At 36.3% G+C, this 24,932-nt stretch overlaps 1 protein-coding gene and 1 long non-coding RNA gene across 8 annotated transcripts in view; one reads left to right on the top strand and one right to left on the bottom strand.

Annotated features, from left to right (window-relative positions):
* Window positions 1-24,932, top strand: part of LOC139975694 (uncharacterized) — a 139,977-nt gene that overhangs the window by 102,697 nt on the left and 12,348 nt on the right. The window contains exon 3 of the long non-coding RNA XR_011795838.1: window positions 24,537-24,642. This is a non-coding gene — a long non-coding RNA (uncharacterized lncRNA). The remainder of the gene's footprint in view (window positions 1-24,536; window positions 24,643-24,932) is intronic.
* LOC139976242 (uncharacterized) lies at window positions 4,343-10,801 on the bottom strand. Of its 7 annotated transcripts, none has more exons than XM_071984829.1 (6): window positions 10,490-10,801; window positions 9,009-9,145; window positions 8,194-8,381; window positions 7,658-7,805; window positions 6,715-6,854; window positions 4,343-5,984 (listed from the first exon to the last, which is right to left on the bottom strand). In XM_071984829.1, exons 2-6 carry the CDS (start codon window positions 9,016-9,018, stop codon window positions 5,691-5,693), a joined length of 780 nt encoding a protein of 259 aa, XP_071840930.1. In that variant the 5' UTR covers window positions 9,019-9,145; window positions 10,490-10,801; the 3' UTR covers window positions 4,343-5,690. The 7 variants fall into 7 exon arrangements, with proteins under 7 accessions (XP_071840930.1, XP_071840928.1, XP_071840927.1 ...); XM_071984827.1 differs by having other exon boundaries at window positions 9,009-9,402; window positions 10,497-10,801; XM_071984826.1 differs by having other exon boundaries at window positions 10,497-10,801.

Raw genomic sequence — 24,932 nt, 5'->3', positions numbered from 1 at the left:
GTGAGGCAGAAGCTATTCTTGAGAGATGATGTTGGGGTAGAAAGTGATATAATAATAAATGAGAGGCCAATTCAACTGGCTGACCAACTTTGAAAATAAGAACGTTGTAAATGAGCAGGAATTTTGGAAGACGTGACAGTTGTAAAATAACAATATTGTTTAAAAGTTATAGAAAATAACAACTTGTATAATCAATGTCTTTAAATACATATATTATAATAAGATTAGCCAATGGTAGGAGAGCGTGTTACTTATTGTTCACAAATATTAGGTACTTGTTTGGGTACGTGAAGACTTTCTTTAATTAACTTTGAAAGAATAGCCGAAAGGACGTGATGTTAATGACAAAATACAAGCAGCATTTCACATCCAGGGGCTCAAAGACTACAACTTGGCATTCAGAAACAAGAGCTAACTTTCTCTTGAATGTGAGGGCGACATTTCAGTTTCATAGACCTGCTTTTAAAAAGTTTACAATTTAAAAATCGAGGGCACTTGCGATACTTTTTATCTATAAGAACCGAATATAAAGGTCTTTGGCAATGCTTCCACCGCCTGGTAAAATCTTTTTATGACGTTCTCTGGTGCTGGGATAATCTCCCGAAAACGTAAGACAAGTATGGAATGTGTTTTTCGCGTCTCAGACATAACCGTCTGGGACGGTGGCTGAATACACTAGTCCCTCAACCGCCAAGGTTCTTAGTTGCGTAAAATGAATAGAAAAGTATAGGTGGTAAAAATAGTACGACGAAGGTGATTAAATAAATAGAATTAATACAATTATGCAAGGTAGATCAAACAATTTGCTAATTGATTGAGGTGACTAGGGCTGCTGAGAAAGTTAAAGGAAACATGTTGAGTACAAGTCCAGAGAGAGCATATAAGAGAGGAGAATCACAGAAGATAACTGAAAAAAAAAGAGAAAGAAGAAACAAAAATTCTTTGAATGCAAATATGACCTGGCCCGTCCACCCTACCTATCACCTACAGCCATGCAAACCAGGCTACAGAGAGCCATAAAAAGTACAAGAGGAACAGAACAAGAAAAGATTACGAAGATTTAGAAAATAATAGAAAACTATATCATATACGTGATTAAGGGGATTACTCTAATACTTTTAAGATCTAAGTAACTTAGGAACAATGCTCAATCACCAATATCCGAAATTTATTCCTCATGAACAACTTTGGGCAGAATTATTATAACGCCTTCGAGGCCAAGCCCCCGGCCTATATGCTGATAGTCTCATTTAGTGGGGTATTTGCGTAATATGGTTCACCCAGTGGTTTGTAACCGATAGTGTTTGGTAACTTTACTGTGCTGTTAACGTGATCCGCGAACGTCACGACCTAAAACGCATTAAACACCAAACCCTACCCGTATTTGAACTAAACTATCAGCAATAAACAATTACTCACACCACCCACCTGAACCACCCCTCCAACACACACATCGAACTGCACACTAAACATCTACTAAAGTAAAAACGGTCGGCCCGAGGAAACAGGTATCGACAAGCCGACAAACCGATTTTCATTTTACTGTAGGCTACGCCATCCCATTCACCACCAAGCCATCTTGCAATGAGTTGGCCTTTTGGCTCAGATCATGTGTAGTATCTTCTCGCTTTTGTGAGGAATGGTGATGCACAACCGACGATGATTACACAGTCACAGTCCCGTTTCAAGGGGACTGGGGTTGAGAGCGGGTCAGTTGTTCCGTACTTTGGTTATTGCGCCCAGGTTCTTTCCTGGGCGACTTTTTCATAAAAAGTAGTTGTTAAATTGATCGTTCATCGATACCGAACCATATTCTTCTCAATACAATGTAATAACGATACAATAATAGATATTCAGTAATGAAGATATGTTGTTACTGAAGGGACAGGCGAATTGTACACACCTCGAAAAAATAGTATGTGTTTGCCTAGATGAAAAGTTATTCTATGCATTGTCGTTTTGGCGAAGAATACCAACGTGATCAGTTGTTGTGCTGCACGTAACCTGGAGGCTGTGACAACTTAGAGAGTAATGCTCATGTTTTTGTTAGAATTGTTCATTTTTTTCCAGCTTGTTCCATGCTTTTCTCGTGACCCGCTCTGCGGGAACCAAAACGTCACGGCCAAACGGCACTGTCCAACCAGCCCTCTCTGAAAAATAAAATAAGTCAAGCGGGCCCAAAAAGCAAACACGCCCACCGACCAGCAGAGACAAACCCCCAACCACCACTCTGACATTTAAAAAACAAAACAATAGGATGACCAGCAAGCAGCGAAACAAAACACACCTCCCCAGCACACCAGCGTCCAAAAAAGGCGAAAATTACCTTCAATCTGAAGGCGAATGCTACACTTAACCGCCTCCAGGACTGCCTGCCTACTGGCAAATTAAAACTGTATTGCATCTATTCCTCCAAAAATAAAAGGTCAATTTACTTCCCAGATAAATCACTCCTCACCCCCCCCCCCCCCACCTTCTCAAGTTTTTGGTACCACCCGACCAAATGAATGAAAATATCGCTCCCCCCAACCGCACCAGGACGCAACGCGGAATTGGGTACACCACGTCCGGGTACCACAAGATGGGCGAAACAAACGACTAATGACGGTGATTTTCCCCAAGATCGAAAGCCAGCGGATGCTAAAGGTTGAGACTGCTCTCAAATATCTCAGCTTTCTCGTTCTAGGTGACATCACAAGATGCATCGTAGCCGAACCATATATAATAATTTTGATATTCTGATCCACATTCATCCACAACTTGTAATCCACATTTAACAAGGTTATCGGGCGCTTGTTACGAGGACCCAAGGGGTTCCCAGATTTGGACAGCAAAGTGATCATTCCCAGACGTTGACTTTGGTTTAACAGTGCGTTTTGGAAGGCGTCTTCGAAGACAGCTCTGATATCAGGTCCAATTATAGCTGAAAATGTTCTTTAGAACTCCCTCGGAAGCCCGTCCGAACCCGGGGACTTGCAAAGCTTAACAGTGGTTATTCCGCCCCCCCCCCCCGAAATATCAGTTTGTACTTTGAATAAGATACAGCCATCAGTATAAACTGAAGTGTGTTATAACACCGAAACACAAGTTGAAATATGTACGATATAATTGGCGAAACCTGGTCATAAATTATTATTGATAATTTGGTAACCACCTTTACCAGTTTTACATGATAAAGCCATGAGAATCGACAGGGACATTGTATAAAATGAGTCATGCACAGGTCCCCTGTTACACACCTGAATGTAGAAAGGTAATTGAATAAGTCAAAGGATCTGAACATGTAATCCTTATAGGTTATTAACCAATTGATAATTACACTGTGGATTAATCGTTTTATATGATTTCAAAATGAAACGCATTTAACACAAATCAAGAAATAATTTAGAATCTTTTCTGTTTTAAATTGTAACATCTGAAATGACGTAACAAAGTTGCGATTGATTAATGATGGACTATTGTCATGAACGAATTCTCTACTTTAAACCACGTGATATTCATAGGGTTCTTTCGGCTATTATCTTTAATAGTCATCAAATTCATTGAAAAGTGTTCTTGGTTGGCGGGACGGGAGGCAGGGGCTGAATGAAAGATACAACCCACCCCCCTGGACGAGTAGCTTCCCGCACTTCACTTCACTCCACATTGTTGTTGGATCATTCCGACGGAGCATTGAATTTTAGAAGAAAAGCTAGGCAACCTAATGGTCTGTTTTATGTCTCATATACATGATAATATTGTTAAACCATCTTGGAAACTATGGAAAGGAAGAAACAACATTTGAAACATTCTCTCTAAAATATTACAATGGATGGCTACAATTACCTGCGTTGCCTACTATGTACGACTGTAAAAAAAAAAAGGTACAATTATTGCTAAAGAGCGTTGTCTCACCTTGATTACTTACAATGAAATATAAAAACTTGTGTCAAAGGATTCCTCATTTTAGCCGCGAAGACAACTCATTAAGTGGTAAATCTGGTTAAGTTAGATAGTAACTATGTAAAATTCACGAAACTCGACAATCAATTGCATACTTTAAACGCTTAACGCATCATAATTTCTTACAGAAAATGCAGACACACACTCTTAAAATTCCCGGTTCAGATATGATCAGAAACGGATCAAATATGAACCAGACACTGGATTAATCGGGCACCCATCCAATCCGGTTCAAAATGATCCGAAAACTTGGTTCAAATAAAATGATCCGATTCCGGTTCAAACTGTTGGTTGATAAGATGACTACATTCCGGTTCACATTGGTGTAATTCTGGTTCACACTGATTCTATATTGGTTCAAATTGATAATCCAAAGATAACACAATGATTCAAATGAGGGTCAGGATAAAGTCTTCATATATTTATTTTTACAATATATAACTTATTACGCAAAGTACATAACTACAGGATATAAAACCAATTAATAATTATAGTAACAACAACAAATCATCTACACACAAAGGGATCCCCAAATATCGTTTCCTGAACATACATACTTTCACAAAAAATATACCAACTCTCCAACTAGTTCAGTTTTGGCCACAAATTATACCTCAAGAACTGATGTTTCTTGGAAAATACAATTTTGGAGTTCCAAACTGTAGGCATAGCCTTAAATTCGATGAAGTGTATGTTAGGATATCAAGCATTATATGGAAGTTTGAAGTGTTATGCTATTTAAAAGAAATTGCTAGGTACTGAAATGTCTGACTAAACTGCTATTTAACTTCAATTTTCCTTTGACTTCTAGAGATAGTGTTAACATGGTGTCATTATGTGTGTTATTATGCCTTGACCTTTGCTGACCTTTGACTTCCATGTTAAGCAAAAACAATAATCTCCTCAACAGAAGGAGATGATTGAAGTTGAAGTGATATTTACTTTTTTTTAATTATGCTGTAAACACACAGGTTTCATGTACAGAGATCTTTGTATATATTACTTCAGCCTATTGCAAGGATTTAAACACTTCTAAAGATGAGATTAAAATTTTATAATACGAAACCATACGAATAAATAGTTAAACAGTTACTTCAGATAACAAAAATAGAGAAGAAAAAGAGAAAACAAATTTCCAAGAACTAGTTAAAAGGATTTTTTCAGTAAGAGGACTTCTAAACTGCAAGATGCTATTCAGCAGCCAAAGTAAACCAAGGTGTGTTTCCAGCAAGAAGCTATGACAATTATGAAATGCATAACAAAAGGTAAATACCATAACTGATAAGACATTGCAAATGTTACAGGCTCACCACAGAGGATGATATGACTCCTTTCTAAAAACTCTTGAAACTTTATAATCGTTGCAAGGAAGTGTAATGCTCAGTGGACAAAATAAACAAATTAAAAGAATAAGTGTCTCATTTAACAAGCAAAGGTAGACCAGATAGCCTAAAATGATTTGTGATTTCTTGCCACAAAGGAACTGATAGTCCTATTAGATTGGTTAAAGTTTTTGAAGGTTAGGCTTAAGTTGGTAAGCCACAAATGTTGACATTTACTATAAATACTTTAGACAACCTTGCACAAGAAACGAGAAAACGTAAGTTGCTGCAGTTGTGTTAGCCTTATTACAAGGTTTTCAGTATGACCATTTAACCTTAATGACTCATCGACATCGATAGAAAACAACTGAAGTAAATGAATGAATATCTACCATAAAGAATATTACACCTTGGCCAAAAAGTTCTTCAGCAGGGTAACACTTGGGGCAGAGGTGCTCTTACCCTTTCCCCCACCCAGACCATAAATACATTTTTGAATAAAATCCCAGGTGTTTTGACACTCCCATGGGTAGTCCATGTCCAAACGTATATAACTTTAAGACATATATCTAAGGCCTTCAGAAGGCTGTTGCCACATGAAATGTTCTTCCCTGCCACGACAACAAAGACTTGTTCTGCGCATTCCCTTTCCCCTAAGGCCAACATAAACGGCTGCAACTGCTGCATGTTTTCCAGAAAGTCTGGTATGTTTGTGCCAATCTAAAGAAGAGAATAAGGGGAAACAGTATTCAGATTAAACTTTCCATTAAAATTAAGAGCTTGACAATTATATGCCCCACCCCAATACCACCAACGAGATCAGACTTTGGCGGGCCTTTGAGAGCGACTCAAACTTGCATATCTTTTAACTGGAATTATGAAAATTGCACTATACCCTAAAAAGAGTTTAAGCTAGCTTCGCTAGTTTTAACCCTTTTGTATGACCAGGTTTAAAAAGTATCTTATGACTACCTTTTTTTCTAATCTAATGTTTGGTAAACAACAAAGTTTTAAAGACAGCATTTTGGTTAAATCAATTGCACTTGGAATGGGTATTTTACCCCATTTTGGTACCCTTGAACAGAACATGTATTTATATATTTGTATGTATATATATATAAATATAAATATATATATATATATATATATATATATAAATATATTAAATATATATTCATATCAAATATATTTTGTATTAACAAGTATTATGTAATACATAAACATTTATTTTGCGGGCCAATAGAAGTAGCTGTTTTGCATCTGCTGTCATGTAAACTTATGTGTATCAATATAAATGATCACAGATTCAGCAAGGTAGGAAGTTTGATTCCAAACTCAGGGTATCATTCTTAAGTGGAAACAGGGCCTTGTTTGATAGATATATATATATATATATACATATATATATTTGTTTGTGTGTTCTTGTTCTCTTTCACTGTGTTACTCTTACCTCCTCAAACTGAATGAAACGGCACAAAGCTTCAGGAATGGTGGCATGCTTGTTTGGGCCTTTCTTACCAACTGTCCTTGACATACCAGGAGGAAAGAGCAAAGGAAGCACCTGGATGGCAATATTACTCCTTTTCTCATCTGAAAAAAAGTAATAAAGTTCAGAGTGAAAAACATTGGTCTCAGATTTTTAAAGCGTTTTCCTTTGAGTAGACATTGAGTTGAGTAGACTGATGGTGTTACCCACAGTGTGTAGCATCGCCCATCATGAATTTGATTATCCCGTTTTTTTTGGGGGGGGGGGAGGGGGTGTCGTTATCTTACAAGTGAGGCCATGTTGATATGTGATTTTTAAAAATAATGCCTCTCAAAGTAATAAATTCGTATCACTTCAATATTAACCTCGTTCTGTTTCACTATCTACCTATTTCTAGGTTCAGGAAAGAACATTGTGGCACACCACGTTTGATTATTGATATGCTTGATCTAGTGAAATGAAGCATGTCTTCTCCAACATTGATTGGGAAGGCCTATCAATTGTTTATGCTATGCATACATCAGCATATTTTTTGGTATTAGAATGGACGCAATGTATTGTCCAATTAAATGAAAAACAGACATACAGCATGTTCACCATTTAAATAAATTAGGTAAGGATTTACAATATGCAGTAACTGTATATGCATTTTTTTTCTGACTGAGACATTCCACTATGAGAAATGGCACCACCTAAGCAAACTGTAAATGGAATAAGGAATGCTCTTATTCCTGTTTCAAGACAGTTCAATATTGTTACTAAAAAGAAATAGGAAGTGTCACATTAAGTATTTTTTTGTTAAAAAAGTATTAGAAATGGACTACCTTTTTAGCAGAAACCCAAGCCCTTCTTCGCCAGAAATGCAAAATGAAAACAATTGATTAACAAAAAATAGAAAATCACTTACTAGTTGAAAGGTTTCCATGAAAATGTAATATATCTTTCCAATCAACCTGCTTGTTTGCATAGGCCAATACCTTCTCTTCCAGGCTCGGCCACTTCATGAATAGGGCATCACATGCCTCAGGAAACAAAATCTTGAAGTCTTGTTCTACCTACGATAACAAATGTCAGAATGTCAATAGAAGTACACTAACAGTAAGGCCCTGTATTCCAGGTGGAGATCACAATCTATGCTGGTGTGCTGGGGAGGGGTTTTTCGTTTCGCTGCGTGCGGGTCGTCCTTCTGTACGTTTTTGAATGTTTGAGTGGGGGGGGGGGGGTTGGGCGTTTTGTCTCTGCAGGTCGGCGGGCGTATGTTTTTTTGGCTCGCTAGACCTTAGTTTCGTTTGTCAGAATGGGATGGTTCGGTAGTGCCGTTTGGCCGTGACGTTTTGTATCCCGCATGGCGGGTCACGTAAAAAGCATATTTGTTTTTGTCGTCACCACATGTACTTAAAGTGCATCTCTGTGCTGTTTGTAGATTACATACCATTTACGTACCATTCCATCAGTATCTATAAGTCTTGGATATTCTTTTAAGATATCTGAGAATTTCTTCTGTTTATTGTCCCTGATGTCAGCAGCTCTGGCCTTTGCAGTCTTTGCCATGAACTCTAGAACCTGGTCTGCAGGGGCAATATGGCACTTTAACCATGTCACCATGGATGAAAGGTCTTCACTAAAATCATCTGTAGAAGTAAATAGTACACACAAGGATAAAATACATCATATCATGATAAAACTTTCATTGGTTCATAAAATTCTACACTGCCAAGAAGTAAAGCAATTACAGAGCTCTTATCTAGGACCCTGATGCTGTGCCATCATTTCTTCATAGGAAGTTAAGAAGTGTTCAAAGAATATGAGGCAGTTGTATAATATTTAAATTGCAGCAGGACTTACATTCAATATAAAGTTAAACTTACGTAGCCGTCACGATCTTCATTATCTAGTTGCTTGAAATCTCTTACTATGGCTTTGGCCATGGCCAATTTTACGTCAGACTTCGGACTGTAAATGTAAAAAGATAAACCAGACAATTGAAGCAATCAATGAGTCTCCCTACTGTTTCATTAATAGTGTCCTCTTGTTTAGTGCATTAGTCTGCAAGAAAGTAAGCGCTTTCCTTGGTACTTTTCCAAACAGGCTCTTAACATCAAGGAGTTCAAAATCATGAACATAACATATTCATAACATCGACAAAGTGGTGTCCAAAATGGTTTGTAATGGGACCATGCCACTGCGACATTCACTGAATGCACCGAGAAGCATCTGGGCTTACCCTTATTGTAATGAGAAGGCAATACTACACTTACTATTTTCCATACGTTGTGATAAGGTGAGACACTAGGGCATTCACCACCTTTTTCCTGGAGTGGTAGCCTAGTAATCCTGCTTCCATTTCCTCAATTATTGTTCTTTTTTGAAGCTTTTGAAGTATTCCTCGAATATCCTGTAAAAAGAAGTATAAATACAGTAAACCTAAGGGGGCAACTTGGATATATAACTTTCTGTTCAACATATACTACAGCTAACTTAACATATTTCATACCAAAGAATAATGGTCTGTTGTATTTTGGCTGGTTGCGTCAGGCCACGTGGAAATGTAGGTTCACCATATCCAGAACCCTAGCCAAAGGGGGACCCAGGATAAGGAAGCCCACATTTGCTCTTCATTTTTTTATCTGGACCATTGATGAATGCCTGATACTGACAAAGATAAATCAAAGGAAAAAGGATACTGGTACAAAGGAAAATAAAAAGCAAAATACTACATACAGTAGGTCACAGACTCAGAGTGTAGGCTATACTGTGCGTTCACAGAATCACATCAATGACCTTAACAGTGCTTCTGCGAAGCAAAGTAATACCCAAGAGCACAATTAACTCACCGACACAGCAAACTACTCGCTAACATTGCAGTAGTGCTTAAACGTTAGTATGCTGGGTACAGTACTGCTAGTGCTTAAAACTGCAAAGTCAACCCGAATCAACGAAGTGGTAGGAGCACAACACGAATTCATGCACTATGGATGTGTTTGGTAGATATATAGATTCGCGAAACACTATCTCATAAAACGCAATGATGCATGGGCATGACAATGAGCTTGTATGTATACCAGAGGCAGGACACCTACGGCCAAGTTGAAGTTAACTAAAAATCTACCGACAGATTCACATTGAAATATTGCATGCTGCCTACTTCTGCTCAGAGTATGTACGGTGACAATATGACACCCAAGCCCTACCTGAATGTTCATACAAGTGAGCAGTACACCCAAAATGCATGGGCTAAGGATGTTGTTGCTAATTTTGTTTTGTGACAATGCGGTTTTGCTGATATATTGAATTTTAAATTAAGTGACAAATAATAGAGGTGACACTGAATCTATAATTATCACTATTAGTTTTGTTTAGCTGGGTTGCTGACTGTCCATTGGGCTTAGCGAGAGCTATGTATGGTATTTTCACAGTTGTTCCATGTGAATGAAAAATAGTGCTAAGTCTACCAGCGCTTATATACGTAACATTTATAATACTCGGCCTTCACACATATTTAACGTTACGAGTGCCTGTGGGTGTAAGTAACGTGATTGCCTAAGTAAGGCCTAGAATACTGTACGTATACCTAATGGGTCACGATATACGTAACCGTAGAAAAGGCGAGCCTACATCACAACGGCTCCATTCGACAATCTACAGTATTACGTACAGAAAATTGCATTTTTGGAAAGAAAGTTTAAATTAATAGAGCAACTGGAGTCAGAAAAATGCTGCTCTGGTAACTTTTCATAACATTTTACCTTTGAAGAATGCGACAAACGTTCCAAGACCCCATTCTACAAGCTTTTCTTCAACAAATTCCATCGTTCACTCGAGTCATAGGTTCAGCGTCAGAAGGCACGTGACCAATAGGTTGCTTTCGACCAATGGGAATTCTGCATTGCTGTTGATCAGGGAACTGGTTCAAAAGCGTTTGAAGACTTTCCCACCATGCATGCAAAATAGGTTCGAAGTGATTGCGTAAACGGTTCAGAGTGATCAGAAACGGTTCAAATTAAAGTGACACGGAAATCGGATCATTTAAATGAACCGGTAGTTCTAAGAGTGCAGGGAATCCAATACATGTTTGACTTGCATGTAAAAATAAAATCATCTGAGCGTTTTCAACTGCTTTGCATCCATTACGATTACAAGTTGAAAGGTTATGAAAACACTACAGACATCAGCAGACTTCCATCTCTCGAAACAACAAGTTTAAATTAATTTTTATTGTCACGCAGCCATAAAGGAAAAAATCATTGTCAGCCTGGTCATTTTCATTTTGAATCAGCACATATATTATTCAAATGAAAAACAAACAAGTGCGCATGCACGGGTTTTACTTAGGAACAACTCCTTGTTTTGATTCATCAACAGCGCTCCTCGCTTTACAGACAGATGTGCGAAGTGTTGCAATAAATTCAACATATTTACTGTGTATCATTGTCACAATACCGCGATCTATCGATATGGGATTTGAACCTGTTTTACATTGTTTTTTAATTTTTCTTATCACTTTTTCATTTTCCGAAGATATTGATTGTGATTATCACTGTCAAGATGGACCTACAGTAAATTCAACAGGCTGTGACTTATCGTTTCGAAATATTTCCTTTTCATATATATATATATATATATATATATATATATATATATATATATATATATATATATATATATATATATATATATATATATTTACTTAGATTAGATTTGAACTTCATATCATACTTATGAGCGTTATCTATTCCAAGTTGAATACCTTTATTGTGACCATGGGGATTGCTTTTATAACTTTAATTTCTCAATCCGAAATATCCAACTAGACGATGCTGGAACTTATCAAATTGACATGAAGTGTACAACCAGCGACTGGGCTGTCAGCCCGACAGTATTGCAACACACATACCGTCTATTTGGTAAGCTCTACCTAACATTTATGTACTCATACCTATTTTATGTATGACTAAAAGCCGTCGAGTGTTAGAGACGCATGTTCAGAGTAACCAAAATCATTGAAACATCTGGCAAAACGCGACTGTAAATTTTAAAATTCTTTACATGCATAGATGTACGAAGTTACTTTGATTGAAAAAACTGACAGAAATATTCATGTGATTTAGCTGTTGGCGAAAAAACAAAGAGTTTAATAAGAAATATAATAATAATATAATAAATACCATATATATTAAAGTGCTGTTATCATGAAATAAAACATGCATGCTTAAGAGCACTGTACAAAAGAACCAAAACCTGGAATATAAAATTACCAAACATAAGAAAACCTAAAGTAATAACAACAGCAGTAAAAGTAGAACATGCTCAAGAGCACTGTACAAAAGAACCAAAACCTGGAATATAAAAATACCAAACTTAAGAAAACCTAAAAGTAATAACAACAGCAGTAAAAGTAAAACATGATATAAGACAGGGTAATAAACCACAATAAAGAAATCACTTTAAATATTCGTTAACAAGGATGACATCAGGTGTCTTTTCGTTTTCTGAAGTGAATTTGAATATATTTCCACATTATAGAACTACCATTATATACGGATGGTTATTAGGTAAGGTGGGTTAGAGGACCAGCGAAATGGAGACTGGTGTTCAGTTCTTTGTTAAAATTTTGGCATATTCTTTGAAAACGAATTGAGTTCTAAGCCGGCTTGGACTCTCGTTATCGAGGTGTGCATAGTTAATATAAATTACCTGATAACGGCACAATGAACAATGCGATTAATTATATTACAGAAATTATTCAATATGTAAGGGTGAAGGATTCTACCAAAAAAGCAATGTAAGGTAAATAAATGTCTCACCATTTGTAAGTGCGTTTTACTAATCTTCCTACCATATGAGTTCACGAGCCTGTTGCAATTAAGCTGTGATAAAGTAACGTTAAAAGTAATTCGATGCGGATGATCGAGAACCATGAATATATTAATTCACCTGGTTGTGAAATATAAAGCAAAAAAACAAAAAACACCAGAATAGTAAATCCGGATTTTTTGTTAATACCAGATATGGGAGATTTTATTTTAGCCGTCAATTGATGATGTGTTGTTATCTACACTGTTGCATCGCATTTTGAATTGACTCGTCAGGTCACCAGAGCAGATTAAAGTAGAAAGCTGACGAATTCAGTTTGTTCAAGGTTTCACCTGAGGGCGTCATCACTTTCAGGTACAGTCATTCCGTTTTTCACGAATGTATCACTTTAAGATGATAAAGATGATGTCTATATGCTTATGCTCTGTCAGTGCTTCATTTCAAGCTCCACGTTGCATTCTCATTCTCTGTTTTTCTATGTCTTACTCAGTATGAAAGTATATTAATAACATTCGCTACATACTAAAACTTGATTTGATGTTACTGTTGGGTACTGTTTCAAAAGCCACGTGTAAGCAACATTTTCTGGTCAGTATTATGATCTCCCAGCACTCACCATTTAAAATTTAACTACGTTCGATTTCTGTAAAGAAAAAATCGATAGGCATATTAAAACCCATTATCCTTGTTCAGTAAGTGGGTAGTGTATTCTGGTTATATGACTTCACACTCTTTATATCATATTTGTTGTTGTCAGGCTAATGTGAATTTCAATGTGAAATATAATTATAAACCAAGAACAAAATTAATAACAGTTAGAATCATCTTTATTCTCTTAAGTGTTCACGTCTATATCATATCGACTGCATACGGTTTCATACAGCCTCGTAGAATTATTTCACATTAAGTGCAATGTGAAATTTCCCCGACACTTTGGATTTTTTTTGGACACTTTGGAAAACGACGTTTCATATCATGATCTTTCTTGAAAAATGACTTTTTTGGCTCCCTTGACTGGAAAACGACGTTTCATATCATGATCTTTCTTGAAAAATGACATCTTTGGCTCCCTTGACTTGAGTTTCGTTTATCAGCATGGGATGGTTCGGTAGTGCCGTTTCGCCATGACGTTTTGGATCCCGCATGGCGGGTCACGTAAAAATCACTTTTGGATAACGAGATAGCTCGTACATTATATATTATATTCACAAACTAAAGACCCCAATGTATAAGTATAGCCTATGTAGAGCAAGGGTGTTTCACAGTCTATCACAAGACTGTGAGAAACGGGTATTCGAGTTGATGGAAAGTAACAATGCTTTGCGAACGCTTCCGAGCATGCGCACGAACCTTAATCGCTTCTAGAATACCTACTGTCAACTATTGGTTTCTATCGAAAGGAGACTACACTGCAGAGCTAATCAACGGTAGTTATAACGCACAGCGTAAATATTGTAAGATAAGATCTCTTTAAAAATGGCGATTGTACATTTTTCTGATATTTTCTTCTTCCTATTGTTGCAGTTAATGTCTTTTTCCGAGTGTAGCGATTGTGATTTTAATTGTCAAGATGGACCAGCTATGAAATCGACAGATTGCTATTCGGTTGTAGGATGTGACTTTGCCTTTCGAGATATTTCCTTTTCATGTAAAGATAAATATAAAAATGATATATATAATATATATGCTTCGAGTAGAGTTGAACTTCACTGAGATGGCCCACACCGGAGAAACATCTACCCGTACTTTTGCTCACACTGGGCTTTTCTGGTCGTATGATAATCATACAGTCAATCGTTATTTATTTCAAGTAGAATACTCACACGGAGATTATCCATCGTACTTTCATGATTTTGATTTTTCAATCCTAAACCTCCAACCAGAAGATGCTGGAACCTACCATGTGTCATTGTTCCATGATTACTATAACATACTTCTCGTTCAACATACTTATCGTCTGTTTACCATTTATCTTCCTAATGCACCTCTCCTATGTGAAAGGAAAAATCTTACTTTACATCCGAATAATGACTATAAATTTGAACTGACATGTTCCATTCCAGACGCATATCCAGTTGTAGACTTGTACGTTATTGAACCAAATGACTGTAGTTTTAAGAAGCATTATTCACGTTATATACAGTTAGCAGTCATAAAACGCTTAGTAATCTGCCGATCTCCTTTGTGAGATGATATTTATTTATCATTAAGAAAATCAAATAAATGAATGACATTTATTACCCATCACTTCAATTATATTTCGTGGGAAAGTGATAATATCTTGAATAATTTCTCCATCGGTAGGGCTGGTAAGTTTTAAATTTATGCACACAACCTCGTCGTCTTGACAGACGCTATCACTTTAAACGAAGAAAAAAAAAAACAAACACAACTTGCAGAAAAGCAGTTCATAAAGTTCACAATAAGGTCTGATTTGCCTTTTTTATCACGCTCCAGATCACTTCCTTATAATATATGAAAATAATAATAGATGAGTCTCATTGGTCATTGCGATTATAATCACTCTTAGATCCAATAAAATAATGTAGGTGACACTAGTGATATATCATAATTGTATCACGTTCGTGAAGTAACACTTTCATGCATTTTTGGCAGTGTTACTAGTGTTACTAGTTTAAAACTGTATTAACATGGTAAATTATCGACAAGAAAAAGTCCTAAATGGCAAAGCTAATTTAAAGTGGCGCGCGGGTCCTCGAGAACTACATCATATAAATCAAATGATGAACCGACTTGATTAATACACAATGTTGAATATACTTTTACCGAAGTAATACGCACTCAGTCTGTGCGAAATTATTAAAGATAGCATCAGTGCTTTCTAATCTCGTTTTTCTCAAAAACTCGATAAATATTACATTGATTTCATATGGAAACAGGAATTCTATATAGAGTATATATGAGTGGTTGGAAAGGTTCTTCCGGAAGTATTACTATTAATACTTTTTGCTTAATGCTTAAGATGGAAGTGTATTTATCTTAGTCATGCATTTAGGTTTAGGTGTCTACAATGTAACGTAACATTGTGGAAGCATTCGTCAATTATTCATAGCTAATTAAGGTAGAAGGCTCACAGAGTTATGTTAAGTCTGATATTGCATGTGAGAGCGTCGTCAGTTTTCTTTACATTCAGTCCGTGTATTTTGTTGCATTCGTATGACTTAACGTAATACTGCTATATTTCGTTTCTAGCCCAATATATGTGTCGGTAATCTTTAAGTGGCAATGACCTTTCTTTTATAATAAAGGTAAAATAGGAAATGTTCGCTGCAAAGTCAATAAATATTTACTTAACTTAATGTTCAATATATTCAGGAGGATTACTCGTGGTACTTTCCTTGAGTTCAACCTTCAACCTTCAGCGAGAGGATATTTGTACTTTTCATCTATCATTGACTGATGACGAGGGCGGCGGAAGCACTTTTAATCTGGGGGGGGGGGGCACCGACATCACTTTGCAGAAATTCGATTAGACTGATGCAGCCTTATATTTAGTAGCCTTTACAACTCTTATTGTATTATCTTATTTGCGTATACACATCACTCCATCAACGCCCCCCCCCCCTCAAGGAAAATATGCATACTAGCACTGCAATATCCAATGTGCAAATTGGGAAACAAGGAACAAGTTTTCTTTCGAGACAAATTGATGGGAAATCATGCTAGTTGCTAATGTAGGAATCTTCCGATTTAGAGTTTATTTTTTGTTAATATCTTAACAATTTTTTCCATTCGAAATAGCTTTGAGTTTGACCCACAGAAATTCATTAAAGGTCAGGGGCGTAGCCAAGATTTGCAAAGTTGTATGCACGACTATCTGAGCGGAGCGCCACCATCGGTTGGCGCGGAGCGTACAAGAAAATTTTTGGTTTTACAAACCCCTCAGATGGCCGGAAACGGCCCTTCCCGAGTGTTCATTCTGGTTCCCTGGCCTCTTGCTTGTGACACCTCAATTTTTATGTATACGGAGATAATGCTCACCGGATCACAAAAGGTATTCCTATTTGTATTACGGACAGCTGAACACGTTTGTCAAGAGATAATTTTTAAGAAAAAGTCGCCCGGGAAAGAACCTGGGCACGAAAACCAAACTAACGAGCGACTAATCCGCTCTCAACCCCAGTCCCCTTGCATCGGGACTGTGTGAACGTCGTTGGCTGGGCATCACCATTGCCCTCGAAAGGGAACAGATACTACACATGATCTTAGCCAAAAGACTGTTCTGTAAAAACTGAATGATGGTTGATCCTCCGCTTCCACGCATTTTTTTTGTGAGCTCCATGGCATTTAGCATTAATGTATTTTTTTTTATATAGCGGCATCGGCGGAGGGTACCCCACGTTTGACACTCGCGTAGAGGTTTGAAAAATCCTCTCTTCGACGACGAGCCTTGGCTACACAGAACTCTACAGCATATCGAATGATGCGCAACTTGACATCCTACCACCAGCCTGTTAAAGACATAAAGGCCTGCTTCAAGGTACAACATCCCGTGCACCTGTATTCTAATCCATGGAGAAACTGTCTTTCCCCTAAGATATGACAATTAACTTTTCAAAATCCCCTTCCCACAGGGAAGATGGAAGAACAAACTTAGGTACCACAGCATCATTATCGGAATACAGGCAACTTATAATATCGCAATTAAAAACCCTGTAAGCACCAGACCCATTTGGTCTTACCAAGATAATTTGTGACCTCTTTGGTTAAGACACCTCAAAACACCTACCAAACGACGATACGATATGAAATTATCCAACTGACAATGAAAGGTAGGAAAACTTAAAAAATTGCGAGTACTTAACCCTATCATCTCTTCGGCCTCCCAATTAAAATCTCCGACCACGACACAAGGTGCACTACCAGGTAAAAGGATGATAGTGTCTCAAAAAGTCCTCCCCTGGAGAAGATTGATAAGGCGGGTAAACGGTACATAAGATAAAGTTTCCCTGTGGGTATTTTAACAGTACGCATACCAAGCGACCTTCGTGATTGGTCTTAATCCTGATGGCACGGCCACTCAGACGTGGAGAAATCAGGACGACCGCACCACAGAATCATAGGTACATAATCGGCATTCTCTTCAGTTATGCGAATTTCCTGAGGGCAAACGTAGTTGACATCAATACACTTGCAATATTGAAATATGTAACACCCTCACATTTGACTATGACGATGACTCCAACCGTTTCAAGCGGGTTCGTTTCCTTATTTGATTGCCGACCTTCAGGTTAGCCTCCCGACCTCATAAAACCAATCCATTCCATATGGGGATCCGCAATTGTCGGGGAGGGGTAAGTGACAACATGAATTTCCACAAGGGCTGTGGAAGGGCGAGTAACAGCATTGGACCCACCGGCACCAAACACGCAGGGGTCACCTGGACCTCCACCTTTGTAAATTGAAGCAGAACAAGTCCCATTGCCTGCTGCCCTTCGCGTTTTCGCCATGCTATATATGACAAGATGCAGGCGCGAAAAATTATGACCCTCCTTTCCACACAGCAAGCAAACTACCTTGCTTGGGCAAATGGCACTGTCAACCGCCCATTTTTATTGGTGAAGAAATCTGCCTCATGACCAGTCCCACTCTGCTCTAATCAGCATAACCATAAAAAAAAAATGTAATTTTTTTTCGCCGAATATTGCTTTCTAGTTTACAAGAGTTAGTTTAACAATTCTAAAACAATTCTAACACATATTAAAGCATTTCAGTACTTATTTAAACAAGCACAAAAGGAAAAACTCACAATTTGGTCACGTGATTGTTTCATATCAATTAGCTATTAAAGACGATCTGTCACTTTGCCTCAATTCGATTGCATTCGTTTGACCAAGTAAGAGCGTTGTGAGTAAACCTTGAATTGAGACTGCACTGAGAGCTAAGCAAAGCAATTAAGTTAGTAAATATACTTCAAAAACAAATATTATTTATGAAGAACATTCACCCATATGCCGTGAATTTAATCCACATACGTAATATGGTTGCTGATATTAACATATTTGTATATTTTAATGTCATCTCTACAGACACGATCAACATAATGAAGTTGGTGATGATCGTTATTGCTGTAGTACTCCTCCTGCCTGTGATATTCATCGTATATTTCTACAGGTAAGCAAAGTAATACGTTATAGATCGACTTACATATAGTTCAACTATAAATGAAACTACACATAATTTCATTCATAGTAGGCCTTGTGTCTATGTCTCGTTAATTAACCTTAAAAATAGGAATAAATAACAAATTGCAATTTGATGTCATTGCGAGTTTCCCACTGGAATCAAATGTTTTTAAAAACTTATGCGGAGAAAGAAAGTATCATTCTTTTCCATGAACGAAATATGTAAAAACATACTTCCAATTCCTAATTTGATTCATTTTCGCTAAATTTAACCTTTCGGTTAATAGGCCATCAGCTATTTCATTACATTTCATTAAACAGTGATAAATTTTATAGTATTACTATCTTTTTGATATATTATCTAATAAATAAAATACGATAAAATAGATAGCTGTGTTTAAAGCAGCTGTTTGAGTTGGATATAGTTAACACATCAATAACTCATCAATATGGTAGGATTGGTAAAATAAAAAAATGTTGACCTGGTCTCAAAATTGGGAAACTACTTCACCCAAAATGTGTTACGTTTGTATCCAATTATAGTGGGTACATTGTCGTAATTTTTCTTGTTCTTAGGCAAACCGTTACTCAATTTGGAGGAGTGGTGGGAGATGGGGATGGGCACTTCATTAGATTATCCTTCCTTCCATATATTTTCGTTTTTTTTCAATCTCAAAATTGTAAGTAGAATGCAATATACTGACAGCGCGGAATTAAAATTTTCTATTTTATTCCTGGAAATTGTCGTGTAATGCGTTATTTTCCAAGAATAATGATTGTAATATTTTTAAATTGTCAAGATGGAACAACTGTCGGATCAAAATATTGTTATTCGCTTGTCATTCTGTTGCGTAGCTTGGTTGTTTTATATATTTCTTTTCGTATAAATATGATATAGTGTTATATAAAATGTTGAACTTCACCGATATATCCCAGACCAGAACATATCTATCCGCCTTTTGTCTACAATAGGATGCTCTTTCCGTTATGGATCATAAATTCAAGTAGACACATTAAGATTATCAATCCAACATTTGCAATCCTACAATGCGACGATGTTTTATGCGATTTGGAGGGGCGATTATATACCATATACGTCCATGCTAGCGACATTTTCCGCATACTGATTTGACTTGTTGTCAATGTCTTTACTAAATATCAACAATTTGTTGTTTGGTTGTAGATGTCACTCCGCTTTTTCAAATATTTCCTTTTCATAAAATATTTTATAGAACTTGCATGAATTAGTGTTGAAACTCATGGGAATGACTAATTCCGGATACAAATCTGACCGTAGTGTTGCGTACACTCGGAGACACGAAAGGAGATTATTCATTGTATTTGGTATTTTCATTCATAACCTTTAACTGGAACGCGACATTGCAAAGTAAGTCGTATGCAGGAACGGGTGTAACTCGCATCTTAAATGTGAACTAACATGTTTCGAAGTAAATTCTTGCAAATGTAGTGACTTACTACCGTTTTTTCTGTTTCATTCTCCGTCATATTCCTGGTGTTCCTGACTTATATTTTTATTGGCAAGATATACCATCTTTCAGGTCAACCTGTTCTTATTCGATTTTAGGATATTACTATGCTTCTCTGATGTTGTTTCTTCACAAAAGTCAGACAAGAATTGAACTGGAGACATGTAGATGTCCTTACATACATATACAATGGGATACACTTTTCTATATGGATACTGGATAAAATGTTTATTTTGTTCAAGTATATACTCACAAGGATATTACCAACAGTAATGTCATGATATTGTTTTTTTCCAATCCAAAACCTTAAACAGGAACGCAGCACTGCAACAATAATTTGTGGGTGGCCATTAACGCCAATCGTATAAAGGAGTCGAAGATAGATTAAACTAGAGTTTGCCCTTATGTAGATTTACCATAGATATTATATAGTACTTAGATTAGAGTTGAACATCACCGAGATATCACAGAGCGGCTACATATCTGTTTGTACCTTTGTGTACAAATGAAATTTTCCTTTCTATATGGATGATAACTTCAATCGTTCTTTATTCAAAGTAGATATTCACACGGAAAATATCAGTCAAACGTTCATGATTTGTTATCAAGCCTAGTTATGTGGAAAATGAGACAAAATAATAAATTTACTGTTACTAACGCACAACATGAACACATTTGATGATTCATCGAAGTGAAATATATCAATATGGATGGTTTACCTTTCCTGTCTTCCTTTTCGTAATGCTCCTGCTAGCGAAACTTTCCGCATGCTGATTGTGTATCTGTGTCTTCTGTGTATTATAGGATGCCTTTACAAATGTTTCCTTTTCATAAAAGTATTATATAGTACTTCGATAAGTGTTTAAACTCACGGGGACGACTCACAGCTGAGATAAATATGGCCGTAATATTGCGTACAATCAGCTGTTTGTGGATATGTATCATAGGTTCAAGCGTTTTACATTCTAAGTATAATAATCACATGGAGATTATCCATCGTAAGTTCATGATTTGTTTTCAATCCTAATCAAACTAAGATTTCATAATGAACAGATTTTCCATTTTTCTGGTTTAGTTTTTGTTTTGTTCCTGCTATCGACATTTCTCAGATAATTGTTTATATTTGTATTGTCAATGAGGACCAACTATCAGATCAACAGTTTGTTCTTTGGTTGTAGGAGGTGAGCTTTTCTTTCAATATTAATATTATATAGTACTTAGATGATAATTAATCGAATTTGGGTAGTTCAATCCTAATCTTTTAACAGGACGGGCCATTGTAAAAAAAAAAAACAGATTTGCGTCCACATCGTTAACGCACAGTTTAAAGACAGTCGAATATTTATAAAGACGAAATCTTGCAATGTAGTGATTTTTCATTTTCATATTATTTTTCGCAATGTTCCTGCTAGCGTCGTTTTCCAAACGAAACTGATTGATATTTTCATAGTGAAGATGGATCGACTATCACGTCAACCTGTTCTTATTCAAAGTTTTATGCTTTCTCTGATATTTCTTCTTCATATAAATATCATATAGATGTACTAAGATTTGAGTAGAATGTTACCGAGCTGTGTCACACCGGAGACATATCTGTCCGTGCTTGTGTACGATAGGATGCTTTTCCAGATATGGATTCAATCGTTATATATATCAAGTAGATACTCTCACGGAGATTTTCCAGCCCTAAGCATTCAACAGAAACGTGACACTGCAACAATAATCTACAGTAGTTAACATACAGCGTGTAAAAGCAGTTGGAGATCTTTGTAATCGGGCTTAATTCGTCGAAATGTTCCTGATAATGTCTTTTCCCGAGAGCACTGAATGGATTTGTTTGTCAAAATGAACCGATTGTCAGATGAAAAGATTGTTTTCGGTTGTGAGATACTTGTGATGTGGGATATTTTATTTTCATATAAATATTATTTAGTACTAAGATTAGAGTTGAACGTCACCGAACATGTACCTTACCGGTGACATATCTGCCCATACATATCTGATGGATCATCGATTCAATAATAATAATAATACCAAAGCAGAGTAATAAAGACGGAGATTGTACTTTTTTCATCTAGAATTTGGGTTTTTCAATCCTAAACTGTTTACCGGAAAGTGACATTGCACAATATGTCTGCGGAAAGTTAACGAACCGTTTAAAAACAGTTGAATATATGTTGAACTGAATTTAGTGGCAATTCTCGTTAAAGAAAAACACTACAGTGCACATCTTCTTTATGGTTGCCGGATGTATTGGGGTCCACGATTATACAATCATATAAATTAAATAATAAACAGCTTTGATTGCTTCATAATATTGACTACATATTACGTCAGTCATCACTACGGCTCTCTCGAAGTATATCAAATAAGGGTCTTGAATGTGACTTTAACCTTGTGAACGTTGGCAATAAGATGTTCATTATATTCATTGTAAAGTGGTATAAAGTGAATCGTGTCTTGCCTTATAGCATTTCAAATTTAAGGTTCCCGTAGACTGTTTTACCAGATGAAACATTGACCAAAGGTAGATTTTACGTATAAACAGCGAACCAGTATCAAATGATACTTGTATGTTTGAATTTTGTTAGTACCTTTGATCGGTGAGAAACATGCGTCAATAAAGCCTCTGAATATTGTTCACATACAAATTTTGAAAAACAGTCGATCATTTATTAACAGAGGGGGAAGTAAAAAATTACTAAGTGTCAAAAGTCTATTGATACCTAGGTAAGTGAAAGTATAGAGTGATTCTGTGTCATATTCGTTAAACGAAACCACCTATTCATGAGAGTTTATATATGGTGATTCGAACAATGTTTCTATTTATACGCAACTGTCATTGTGTGGTTATTTCTATTCTGTTACAAAATAATAATTGTAATATTGCAATTGTAATACAACGCTAAATCTTTCGGAGAAGTTTCTTAATTATACTCTTTTGAAATATCAATTGTTATGCTGTCACAAAGAAACAAGGAAATGGATATTAAGCACCATACTACAGAAGGTCAAGTGAAGACCATGCATGTATAAATTATACATCAGGCGAACGGTTCAGATAGTCATACATATTGTAGGCCAAACACTAACTCTATAATTATACTTTCATATAAGCCTTCAAGTATGCTTAATAATTGAGAATGATGTAAACGATTTCGAGTTTTGTAATCATTGACAGAAATGAAGAGAAACTTGTCCTACGTGGTATTTGAATGAAAAAGGAGGACTTTATCGTCTATCCATTCTTGAATTTCTTTTACAGTAAGTTTTAATAAACCAAGTCCTAAAACTACGTTCGATACATAACGATAATCGATTATATTCTGGACAACTCTTTAAGGTCACATTTATTACAAGAAACAAAGTAAACACCAATAGTCACCTGTTATGTTATATTAATTTAAGCGAATGTAAATAATAGAAAAATGCAACTCTTCTGAACGGCATTATTCAACTGTTTAATAATAATTAATGGAAACCAACACTTCCAAATTAAGCATTTCACATGACAAGATAAAGATAGCATTTAATATAAATATACCATTAAAAAACAGATCCAAATGGTAGAATACTTACACTTCACGATTACAAGTTTTTTATTTATTGTGGCTGTATTTTCCAATACAATAGTTAAGGGTTTGTAAATGTTTCCATTGTTACGGAAATATTATTTTAAGTCCCGGTACCGTATTTGAGTAGGCTCTATAGATAATCGTTTGGTGTTTTAGTATATTTTTTATATAATCATTCAGCATTTGTGATCGTCTGACTAGCCAATAAGTTGAAAGAGATTTCAAAGTATTGATCATTCCGTAGGATAGATCTTACTATGCCTATTCTTAAGGATTCTAAATGTGCTATTACTTCTTTCCTCGGTTCTGAACATATCCTTTTGAGTTGTTTCTGATTGTAATATTAGGTTTTCATTTTATTGATTCTAGATATAGTGTAGGTGTTTAAGAAATTATGGATCTATTCCTTTTGTTGTTGGGGATACTGTGATGTGTTTCAGAGTTACTTCGAATATGTTAAATTTTTCTTAAGTAAGATTAACTATATTGTTTTTTTTTAGCATAGGGTAATCATCATTAGTTTTTTTTTCCATCACATTGCTTTCAACGGTTCTATGTGTATCGTTTTGGTATTTGTGTTTCAAAAATTAAAATTATAATGTAGCGTATAAGCGGTCTAGATATATGGATTGGTATTTGTCAATCTAGATGCATTGTATCATAATGGTGTTTAAGTTAAACTAATTTGAATACTTCATCTTTACAACATTATTGCACGACTCTTGATGTACCGCATTGTTTAAAGGTCTAATTAAGTTTTCCAGATGTCCGGCTGGCACGTTATTTACAGAGATGCTGTAGAAAACAGGATCACCTATCAGGAACATTCCAAAAGATGACCCGAGCTCTATCAGATGTGGCGCTCACCCGGTACTTACTGAGGTTCCAATTTGTTAGTCTCCGTATCACAATTTCCCTTGCCTGTAGATTTTCTATCTCATAGGGCACTATTCGGAACCTTATGAAACTACCCTCGTGACACTCGTTTGGTACCTTCAACACTTCTCACTTGATTTAATTTATAATTATAACAAGTCTCATCTGATATGCACAGTAAGCACTTATAAGGAACATCTAAGATGTTCGAATATCGAAAAAGTTAGTACCCACCGTAGCACTCCACTTTTCGCGTAACCTTACGCCTTGTTTTCCTGGAATTG

This window comes from Apostichopus japonicus, chromosome 11 (assembly GCF_037975245.1).
Source record: "Apostichopus japonicus isolate 1M-3 chromosome 11, ASM3797524v1, whole genome shotgun sequence".
NCBI lineage: Eukaryota > Metazoa > Echinodermata > Holothuroidea > Aspidochirotida > Stichopodidae > Apostichopus > Apostichopus japonicus.
Note: the sequence above shows the minus strand (reverse complement) of the source record. Positions and strands in the feature narration are given on the sequence as shown.